Source organism: Siphateles boraxobius, unplaced genomic scaffold, assembly GCF_051911475.1.
Source record: "Siphateles boraxobius isolate OS27281-9 unplaced genomic scaffold, OSU_SipBor_1 103, whole genome shotgun sequence".
In the NCBI taxonomy this organism is placed as follows: domain Eukaryota; kingdom Metazoa; phylum Chordata; class Actinopteri; order Cypriniformes; family Leuciscidae; genus Siphateles; species Siphateles boraxobius.
The window spans coordinates 1872501-1885000 of NW_027508704.1; the positions used below are offsets into that span (position 1 = coordinate 1872501).

Consider the following 12500-nt stretch of genomic DNA (forward strand, 5'->3'; position numbering starts at 1 on the left):
AACAATGCTATTAAACCAGAAGTGTTGTGGTAAAACCTTCATTAGCACAAACTCTTCACAGTAATTTGCTGCTCTCGCCAAATGACCAAAAGTGTTGTTCAGCGTTTTTCACGAGTTGTTCTCTCTTCCGAGAAGCGCTGAAGCGAACGCCAGCGGTTCATGAGTGTTTTCTACTCAAGGCCTCCGCTAGAGTCAGTGGCCAAGCTGTCGTTCACCATCATTTCTTTTCTTCTTTCCCCCCGCTTCTCAGCAAGGGAGGTTTTTCAGCACACATCAAAGACTCCTTCAGACTGGAGCTCGGGTTTCTGCCGTTCCCTCGACTCCACACATGCATTATCTGTTGGAGAGTCAGGAGAGAGTTCGTGTTTGTCGGGAATCTTTCACTTAGAGACTGAAGTTCACACATTCCTCCAGGAGTCAAACCACTCGTGTTGGAAACGTTCTCGAGCGCTTTTCCCGTCCATCTGTTCATATTCATGAGCTGAAGCCATTGCTTAAAAAAATGCACTTAATATATCTAGCTAAACGAGGTTGTTAATGCAGACTAAACAAGTAAAATAGTGCAGATAATCTAGACCAGATCAGGAGAACATTGTTAGAGATTTTATGCATGTCAGTTAATCTCTAATTACTCCAGAGTTTACTTTGCATTTAAAAACATTAGATTTTAAATAAAAAAAAATACAATACAATAAAATAACTTTATTATTATTTTATTAATTGTAATTAATTAAATTAAATTTATTTTATTTTATTATATGTTATTTTGTTTGATTTAATGTAATTTTATTTTATTTATTTTTAGTGGATGCTGAAGCCGTTTAAATTCAGCCAATGTGTGAATTATTAAAGTTTTTACTTTAGGAACCCGACTGTTGCACTCTGTTGCTCCAGAGTTGCCTTTAAATTTAATTAAATATTTGTAATTTAAATTCATTATATTTTTAATTTAATTTAATTTAATTTAATAATATACCCTTAGCATCCCTAATTAGTCAAATGTCAACCATCTTCAAGTTATAAAATTATCATCATTTACTCGTCCTCATGTCGTTCCAAACCTGTATGACTTTCTTTCACACAAAAGAATAAATTTGATGAGTGAAGGAAAACCGTTGACATCCATTGAATGGATAGAAAAAAAAAAAACGCTCAAAAAATATTTTCTTACAAGTAAGTCCATTATAATAAATAATAAATAACGACAGCATTAAGTTCTGATGTGCTTTGATAAAAATAAAAACTGAAAAATAGTTAGTCTGGGCCATTCTGCTATAAAACTCACTTTTTAGTCTAATTATTTTCAAAATGAATAAAAAAACGTTCCACATTTTGTACGGTTTAGTCATTCTAGACTTCACTATTACAACTGACTATCCGAGTCCATTAAATAAAGCATTCATAAACCAGTTTTCATTGCATTATTAGATTGCATTATTGTCTGGCCAGCTCAGAAAACATCTTCAACTGCACTTAAATATTAAATTAACCTCAAATTCATTTTGCATAGATTTTTTGTAGTTGCTGTTGTTGCATGTATTATTATTATTTTTTATTGGAAATGGGTTTGTAAATGAAATGCACTTAACGTTGACCATATGTTTATTGTGATGTTGGATGAATCTAATATCCTGGGCGATTAATTTGTAATGATGAAGCATTACACATGTTATCTTTGACATTTCCACAAATACTCTTAACTGTTGAAACGACAGTGTGACCATGTGACTGCGCTTTCAGGAAGAGTCGTGACTGGTTCGTTTCTCCAACGATGCATCATACTATAGTAGTTCTAGTTAATCAGCGAGTTTGATCATTGTACATATGGGAAACACATCCCAGATTTGGTCCAAAATACGTTTTAGGTGCATCTGGTTATTATTTTTCATGCATGGATTGCATAAAACACAGTTTTGGTAGAGACATTGAAGGTTGCTTTAGTTAAGCCAAATGTGCCTCTGTTTTCATGCACATTTCTCCTGTTTCAGGCGTTCTGTGTGTGTGTGTGTGTGTGTGTGTGTGTTGGACATTTCCTCTTTGGGTTGCTTGGCAAGAGCTTCTGGCGTTCCTCAAGGCTGTGTCAGGCTTGGGCAAGAGCAACTCTCTCTGTCTACTGTCAGCTAAACTTTTATTCAAGTGAATTGCAGCGAACAGAAGTTAATGACTTTTTAATTTAAACTGCAAGCGAGCGCCCATCAGATAGCATGGTCAAACCCCCGTCACGGGCACCTGTGGGCTTTGCTTTTGCACAGTAACATTGGTCTCATGCATGACTGACATTATTACCTGGATTTAAATGGAGAGTTTTTGGTCAAAACTGAAATGAGAAGAAACCGGCCGTTTCTATCCTAGTGTAGAGGAACATGTTGTTTTATATGAGGGATTAAAGCTGCATGCAACATATTCTTCATTAGATATGCATTTTGTCTGTGGTTGACCGATTTTGATTTTAATTTTTGCTCATTTTAGTTTGCTTTAACGGCGATTATTTAAAGAGGATGAATTTGGAGAGAAAATGTCTACATTTTTATCTAAATCATCATTGTATTGCATTGCATTATATGTTTTAAAACTACAGAGCTTTGATCATAAAACTAAGCATTTAAATAATCTCACTAAGACATTATTGGCAGATATTGATATTTATATGCATTTTACATCAGTATCTGCTATACTGAATAAGAGGATGAATTTGCAGAAAAAAGTCAGCGTACAATCGCTTCTTTTAATAATCCATTGCATTCAAACAGTGTAGTTTTAGTATCATTCAGATACTATTAATATTTTAAATAAGTGTTTATTTTAATATTTTCCAGTATCATTTTAATTGTAAAAGTTTTAGTAGTTTTCTTGGATTTAAGTATATATATAATATAAGAAAATTAGAAAATAAGAAATGCTGCCAACTAGCTGAAATAAAATAAGTTTTTGCGCATTTATTTTGCTTAAATTAATTTGATTTCAAGTCACATGTTTTTTTTAATGGTTTTAATTATCTATAACAACCGTGATTCAGAAGTATATTTCAGTGTTGAGCTGAACCAATGTTGAAACGAGACATTTAGAAACCAAAATAGTCAATTTTGTTACACAGCTTATGTCATTTTGCATACAAATAAAATTAATGAATTTCAATATTACATTTTTAAGCATAGATGAGTAGCACTAAGCTAAAATAAATACTGATGTTAAATGTAAATGCTTGAAAATGTCATCATTATTGCACGTTTCATCTCAGTAATTCATTATTAGATCCTGCAAAAACAGCAGTTTAAAAGCCAAAATAATGGGAATAAACGACTGATTCCCTTATGATTGGGACCGGCTTACCATGTTAAAGTGATTTTAATCTAATTCACATGTAATGTAGACAAATAAGTGAATAGCATGTAAGCTGTGAGTTGCTGTCATTAAAGCAGCTCTTAATGCTGGCTTTATTTATTGGCCAGCTGATCGTGGGATGCGGGTGGGAGTCGCTCATTTTCACATTAGTGCAATCGCATTTTAGGAAGCTAAAACTCATTCCAAGGTTCCTTATTACATTATCCTTAATGACATAAATGGAAGAATGCACTTGATAAGCAGTGAGAGTTCCTGATGCAGTGGTTTCTCCTGATGTGAACGCTTGAGAATGATCCGACTGTTCCCACATGGATCCTGTAATAAATGTTACATGTATTTGATTTCCTGGTTGAACTGGTACAGAGAGATCCCGATCACCGCAGGTTAAGAGAAACAGATGTCAGCACTAAAAATGTTTCAAATCTGCCAGCATTAATACGTCTGACGAGGAGAGGAAGATCGGCTCGGGGTTTCTTTGCATTCATGATGTAGTTCTTAAAGGGACAGTTCAACCAAAATTAACAAATCGGTAAATTTTTTTTTAAGTCTCATGTTGTTCTAAACCTGTACAACTTTTTCTGAAATGTATAAAAGCCATTTATCCTGATTGTATGCATGCAACAATTCAGTGTAAGAATAAACTTACTAAAATGTGAACTCTTTACTGATTTTAGTAAACATAATAACTTTAATATTGTTAGGTTAGTAATATTTCAACTGGACTGAAGCAGGTTTACTTGATTATCATACATCATTTATTAGAAAAATCACGAGTATTAAATATGATGATCGGGCTTTTGATTTGTTCATCTCTCAATCATTATCGCATTATATGTTTTAAAACTACAGAGCTTTGATCATAAAACTAAGTTTTTAAATATCATCTTACTAATATTATTGGCAGATATTGATATTTATATGCATTTTATGTCAGCATCTGCTGTACTTTTATAAAGATCTGATTGATTTACATTACAAGCATCAGCATTTCATCACTTTTTTCCATATAAATATCAGCATCTGCATTGTTTCACATGTTTGTTCTTCATTCTATGAATGAACAGAAATAATCATTTACAGTATATAAATATCATATGAGCTAAATGCCATTGATTGCTGTAACTTTTGAAATATTCTCTTGTAAGTGTGTTTGGATTGCGTTGTGCTGAATTGTGTGTTTCTCTGCATGTCTCCAGGGTTTGATCAAGATTCGGGGTGACCGGTGCTGGACGGATCTCACATGCATGGACTATCATTATGAGGTGCGTTTCTCGCTTTTCTCCCATCGTTCTTTTGTTTCTGCTTTCTTTTAAAGGTTTAGTTTATTCATATGAAGCTTCATCCGTAATACATGCTGTAGTTTCAATCTCCAGTACGAATCTCTAAACATTCTTAAATCAAGTTACATTCACTGGAGGTGCAAAATTATGCGACTTTACGATTACAAATTGGTAAAAAAAAGTTTGTCAAGACAAAAGATTGAGAGCCTGAAGTTTAAAGAAGTTTTAAAAGCTTAAAGTTTGAAGAACTTTGATGTAGTTTTGAAACTTGAATTGTAAAGCCCATACAGTCTGATGGATGGATGGATGGATAGATAGAGAGATGATACATAGATAGAGAGATAGATAAAGAGATAATAGATAGATAGATAGATGATAGATAGATAGATAGATAGAGAGAGATAGATAGAGAGATAGATAGATAGAGAGAGATAGATAGATAGATAGATAGATAGATAGATAGATAGATAGATAGATAGAGAGATAGATAGAGAGATAATAGATAGATGATAGATAGATAGAGAGATAGATAGATGATAGATAGATAGATAGATAGATAGATAGAGAGAGATAGATAGAGAGATAGATAGATTATAGATAGATAGATAGATATAGAGAGATAGATAGATAGATAGATAGATAGATAGATAGAGATAGATAGATAGATAGATAGAGAGAGAGAGAGAGAGAGATAGATAGATAGATAGATAGATAGATAGATAGATGATAGATAGATAGATAAATAGATAGATAGATAGATGATAGATAGATAGAGAGATAGATAGATGATAGATAGAGAGATAGATAGATGATAGATAGATAGATAGAGAGATAGATAGATGATAGATAGATAGATAGATAGATAGATAGATAGATAGATAGAGAGATAGATGATAGATAGAGAGATAGATAGATGATAGATAGATAGATAGATAGAGAGAGAGAGAGAGATAGATAGATAGATGATAGATTGATAGATAGATAGATAGATGATAGATAGATGATAGATAGAGAGATAGATAGATGATAGATAGAGAGGTAGATAGATGATAGATAGATAGATAGATGATAGATGATAGATAGATAGATAGATAGATAGAGAGATAGATAGAGAGATAGATAGAGAGATAGATAGATAGATAGATAGATAGATGATAGATAGATAGATAGATGATAGATAGATAGATGATAGATGATAGATAGATAGATAGATGATAGATAGATAGATGATAGATAGATAGATGATAGATAGATAGATAGATAGATAGATAGATAGATAGATAGATAGATAGATAGATAGAGAGATAGATAGATAGATAGATAGATAGATAGATAGATAGATAGATAGATGATAGATAGATGATAGATAGATAGATAGATGATAGATAGATAGATAGATAGATAATAGATAGATAGATGATAGATAGATAGATGATAGATAGATAGATAGATAGATAGATAGATAGATAGATGATAGATAGATAGATAGATAGATAGATAGATAGATAGATAGATAGATAGATAGATAGATAGATAGATGATAGATAGATAGATAGAGAGATAGCCAGTGATATAAGATTCGGATTCTGTAACCCCTCGTGATCTTACTTTCAGCTTCTGTGTAAGCAAGACTCTGTAATGTCTGAATGATCTCGGCTGGTTTGAGAGGTTACAGAAGCTGAACGGTGTGAGTCCAGGGATGTGGGATGATTGTTGAATAAACGAAACACTGGAAGGCTCAACTTTTGGCTAGTCAGTATTTTGGCCCGAATACTTCCACAGTGAAGAGTGTAAGCAACATTAGATTGAAAGATTGAGATTGGGTTATGTAGTTGAAGAGAAAGGCATTATTAATAACATGTCACATGATATCTCGGCTGAATGAAGCATGAGGGAATCCTGATGGTTTCTGCACCTGCAGTTTGGGAAAGATTTTCTTCCCAGCGAGTCGATGCCCTCAAACATGAAGCCAAAACGGCAGAGCAGTGACTTGAAAACAACAATGTCATTGTGTTGGAGTAACAGCGTCAGAGTCCAGCCTTTCCTTCACGATCATGTGACCTGACAGCAGGGGGAATCACGTCACATTAAAAATCATAAATAAAACTAAAACCATGAGGGAAAAAACACACATTTTCGTTCCTTAAAATGAAATAAACTGAAATAATAACATAAAAAAATCTTATTTTATTTAAACATTTCTCATTTTCATTTAGTTTAACTTTTTGTAATAAAATAAACTGAAATCAAAAAATAAAAATGATTAAAATACAACAAAATTACTAAAACTTTAACTGAAACTAAAATGAAAAGGAAATAAATGAATAAATTAAAATATTAACTGAAAAAAAATATATGATTTATTTAAATATTTCTCATTTTATTTAGTTGCTAATAAACCAAAACAGAAATGAAACAATAACAAAAACTGTATAGACATATTTGAAAAAACAACAACAAAAGAATAAAAATGACAAAATACAACAAAATTACTAAATCTTTAAAAATGAAAATATACAAATAAGAACCAATTCAATCAGATATGAAATACAAAAGACTTGTTTTATTTAAACATTTCTCATTTTCGCATAGTTTAAAAATGAAAAATATACAGCAAATTGACTAAAACTTTAACTAAAATTAAAATATACATATAAAGACTGATTTAATTAGATCAGGGTTATTAACGAAAAGTAAAACCATGAAAAAAAGAATTTCTGTTTAATGTAAATATAAAACATCCATTTTTTTGTTTAAACATTTCTCATTTTCGTTGACTTAATAGACATATTAGAGACAAAACCGAACCAAATTACTAAAACTTTAAATAAAGTTTTTTATTTTAAAATTAAAATAATAATGGAACATTTTAAAATAAGTACTAATTCAAAATATCAATAAAAACTATAATAGTATCTTAATGATACTAAAATACACTGGAGACACAGACTCAAGACAATTTAAAAGAAAAAACAAGACGTCTTCTGAATTAGCATTGGGATCAGGAATAACACCACGTAGTTTTGAAGGTTGCTTGAGTGAACGTTATGAAAGTTCTGTGTAATTATGATTGATTATGATTCAACAGATTTCTTAGGGAACGTTACATAAAACGGTCTTGGGTGTCTCATTTTTGGACAACATTTGCGTGAAGATAACAGCATGAGATGTGGAGGGATGGTTAAAGTCAGTCTGTGTGTGTGTGTGTGTGTGTGTGTGTGTGTGTGTGTGTGTGCGTGTGTGTGTGTGTGTGTGTGTGTGTGTGTTATAAAGGCAACGAATTGTTCTGGGAGGACAATAAGAGTGTGTCTAAACAGGACAATAAAACCTTTATTTCATGCACTATGCTCATATATGTGAATGAAGTGTGTGTGACATTCCCGTTCGGCAGAGGTTAGTCGCGGTCAGAGAGTGTGTGGTTCATTAAGATATTATTCCTGAAGGGTCGTTTTTAATGCTCAGATGAATATTGCTTTTATCAATGGCTTGCCGTCTGTAAGTGGATTAAACTAAGCACTTAATCGAGGAGGTTTTCCTGGTTTTACCTCCCAGTGCCACATACACGAAACTGCCGAAAACATCCTTTATAGTGCCATATTATGATATTTTAAATACAAGAGGTTTACATGCATCCAAGGTCAAAAAACACTTTAATTTTCTCATAATACACATTATAGAATCGCCTCTTTTCTCTGTGTCTGAAATGGTTTGTTTGAAGAATCAGTCTCTCTAAACCCCGTCTCTTTGAAAGCTGCTCTGCTCTGATTGGTCAGATAACCCAGTCTGCTGTGATTGGTCAGAAACAAACGCTCATTATCAAAATTGAATCTCAGCTCATGATATGAACTGTAACGATGGCGTGGGTTTTACCTATGGACTGTAAAAAAATATGGGCGTAGTGTCCGTGACGTCACCCATTTGTTTCTGAAGAGCATTTTTGAAGACCAAAGTAGGCGGAGCCGGCCGTCGCCATTTTGGAAACGCATCACTCCCGGACAAATAAAAATGTTCGAAGAGGCGGATTAGCTGAGGTGACGTGACGCTAACAGACTCACGGCTAGTACACACGGTACGGTTTTGGAATAGGTGTTAGTGAGGCCAGTAGGGGGCGCTCACCCTGTGGTCTGTGTGGGTCCTAACGCCCCAGTGTAGTGATCGAGAAAAAAGTAGTTGTAGTGCCGTACTAAAGGCACTCATCACTAAAGATTTTAAGGACTCTATAAAAACTCCATAGTAACCATCTGTGACAACTACCAACCACTTAGTAGCACCATAGCAACCACCAAAAGTACCTTAGCAACCGCCATGAAAATCCTAGCCACCACACAGAATACCCTAGCAACCACCTAGCAACACCATAGCAACCACACAGAACACCCTAGCAACTGCCTAGAAACCATCCAGAACCCCCTAGCAACCGCCTAGCAAGAAAAAAGAGCACCGTCCTTCAGATGATACGTTAAACCGAGGTCCTGATTCTCTGTGGTCATTAAAAATCCCAGGATGTCTTTCGAAAGAGTAGGGGTGTAACCGTGGTGTCCTGGCCACATTTGCCCAGTGGCCTCTGTCCATCATGGCCTCCTAATCATCCCCATATATATATATATATCCTGATCGGCTTCATCACTGTATCCTCTCCACCAGAAAGCTGGTGTGTGGTGGGCGTTTTGGCCAATATGGCTGCCGTTGCATCATCCAGGTGGAGCTGCACATCGGTGGTGGTTGAGGAGATTCCCCCTTCCATGTAAAGCGCTTTGAGTGCAGAGAAAAGCACTATATAAATGTAACAAATTATAATTACTATTAGTAGTAGTGACATCAGCAGCAATCCACCTGTCACTCAAGTGGCCGCGCCCTTAATTATGCAGAACTTTAAGGCTTAATATATTTTAAACGGATGAGTTATAAAATAAATCACCCCCTCACAGTTATAATGAAGGGTAAAATTAGCTATATAGACCAAAACCACTTTTTGCACCAGGCCGTAAACATGTTTAATTCTGCTGTAACGTTGGGCATTTAACATGGGGGTTTATGGGATTTGGATCTCTTTTGCAGCCGGCCTCTAGTGGCCAGTCGATGAACTGCAGTTTAAGTCACTTCAGTGTTGATTTCAAGAGAGACCGGAAGGTTGCCGCTTGGTTTTACCGTATCAATCTCATCAAAGTGGATTTGCTTTGTCAGGAGAAAACAGCGTCTTCTCAACATGAACAACACGAACCAAACTCTTCCAGTCTCAGATAAACTAGTGTTTGAGGGCGGAGCTAAGAGACGCTGTTCAGCCAATCAAGACCAGAGGCTGGCATTATGCAAATGTGTTGCATTATAACATAGCTTGTGAGACTGTAATTGCGGACGACTCTTTTCAGCAGTTCAGAATCTTTTCTTTTATTTGCAGAAATCTGAGTAAATGATGACAAACATTTAATTTTAGGGTGAACTATCACTTTAAGAGTCTTGCTCGAGGCGGGATTTGAACCTGCAACCTTTCTTTGGTTTCCAGCCCAGATCTTTAACCGCTAGTCAAACCACCCACGTCACTGTCTTCAGATGTGGTCGTAACAATAGACAGGATTAGGAAGAGCCGCACGTTTTCTTCGTCTCGTTTTGAAGAATTCTCTTTTTGTTTTCGCCTGTGAAGCTTCGTTAGCGTCTTGAGTTTGATTACGCTGAGGGCAAAGGCAGAGGTTTTGGAAGAGGATTCGGCGCTCTATTTACTATCCCCTCACCATGGAAAAATGAAAACAGAACGTGTATCAATTCCAGATTGAAGGAGTCATTGCAACGGTTTGAAAATGACTTTCTCGCTTGGTCCCTTTTTCTCCAAACACACGTGCGTGTGAGTGTGTGTGTGAGTGAGTGCGTGTGAGTGTGTGTGTGTGTGTGAGTGAGTGCTTGTGTGAGTGAGTGAGTGAGTGTGTGAGTGTTTATTTGTGTGTGTGTGTTTGTCTTGAAGGTCAGTCGAAACAATAAAACCACTCCGATCCAATCAGCCTGAATCATGTGACATATATTATTCCAGTACTGGTCATCTATTATCTAGACCTGCCAATTCACTGATTGACTGAAAAAAAGATGAATTGAATGTCATTTTTCACAGATTACACAGTAGGGGGCGCTGTGACATCTTCTGAAAGATTACTGAATCTCCTGAACAAAGCCAATGCGAAGAAGATGCAGAAGTGATATCATATGCAATCATATGCAAATGTAAAATAATGCGATCATCAACATTAAACAGCAAATCAAAACTGCCTAATGTTGCTGAATGAACAGTCATTCTGAATCCCATTCCAGCGTAGTCTTTGACAGGCACACGATTTTCTCAGATTTTTGCTCAAAAGTTTGCTTTTTTTATGAAAATTACCCATATTCAAGTGTTGACAAAAAAAGAATGCATGACGCTAGAATAAAACAGGTTTATTTTTTTTTAAATGTTTCTTTGTTGCATGTTCAGATATTTATACAACAGAATGATAACATTCTAAATAATTACATTTTTGTGAAAATAATCAAAAAAACGAACAAAAAACGCTGGCGGTGGCTGGCAACTTAAAAAAAATGCTGGTGGGGAAAGAGTTAAGCACTTTGAAACTGTGATTCATGCTTTTATTTCTTTTATATCTATCTTGACTATTGTAACTCCCTGTATTGGGGAATAAACAATTCTTCCATATCTATAGATTACAAATGGTCCAAAACGCCAACATATAACTCCTGCTTTCATTTCTTTACATTCGTCCACTTTAGAATTGATTTGTAAAGAGCTTCTGACCCAAATGACCTCTCTCTGACCTGCCAATCAGACTTTGTTAACTGTTCCTAAATCAAAGTTAAAATCTAGGGAGTGAACTTGCTTTTGCCATAGTCAACTTAAACTTTGAAACCGGTTCCTGATCCCTATTCGAACTGCACCAACAGTACATATTCTTAAAGTCGACCTGACAATCATTTTATCCCTTAAAACTCATCTTTGATCACTTTGATCCTTGAAAAAAATGTCTTCGTGGCTTAAAATATATTGAATGTAACTCGACACCCGTGCCTCATTTAGTATGCGTGGTTCTATAAATATGCAAATGAGCTCCGCCTCCACTCACTCCCTCACTCACTCAGAGATCCACTCGTTGACGATCACACGTTGATCTGATTGGTTACAAGGTAGTTTGTGAAGTCAGAAACACAAGCGATTTCAAACCGTGTTTTTGAGACTGTCTTTGGTTCACTGCAGTTTTAAGCAGAAAATACTCAGCAATGCTGTCGACTTATGAATTTACTCATGGTTTGTGTTAAAGCACATTAAAAACACATATAAACAACATTAAAAGCTGCAGGGCTCCAGACTAACTTTTCCACTGACTAACTCTCTCAGTTGGTCGCACCAGCATATGATTCGGTCGCACCTTTTTTTTTTTGCTACATGCCATGGGATTAATCAATGCATGCTGATGAATAGTGGTTTTAATGGACCAAGGCTAGCAAAGGCTTTCTGGGTTGCAGCAGAAATACCTGTAATATATTAATTATCATTGCCAAATTTCAGGATTTTCATGGATTTTGGACAGTAATTTTAATCTGTAATTTTAAGCATTTTACATTTGAATTATATACAATCTATTTACATTTGAATCATATTCTATCTATCTATCTATCTATCTATCTATCTATCTATCTATCTATCTATCTATCTATCTATCTGTCTATTATCATATTTCTATCTTTTAAAAATCATTAAACATTCAAATGTATGCATTACATTTTAAAAGATTAGAGTATTATAATAAACTGATACAGATTTTTCGTTATCAAAGTTTATAGTTGTAACAAAAAGCAGAAATCTCACACTCCTTACCTTCTGCATTTTATAATAATTTCCTC

The 12500-nt window shown here is 34.8% G+C and overlaps 1 protein-coding gene across 6 annotated transcripts in view; it reads left to right on the forward strand.

Annotated features, from left to right (window-relative positions):
* The window catches only part of lmf1 (lipase maturation factor 1), a 55702-nt gene that overhangs the window by 23876 nt on the left and 19326 nt on the right, over positions 1-12500 (forward strand). For all 6 annotated transcript variants that reach the window (XM_077246021.1, XM_077246031.1, XM_077246002.1 and 3 more), the window contains one exon: positions 4539-4604. In XM_077246021.1, coding sequence (XP_077102136.1) covers positions 4539-4604 — 66 coding nt within the window. The remainder of the gene's footprint in view (positions 1-4538; positions 4605-12500) is intronic.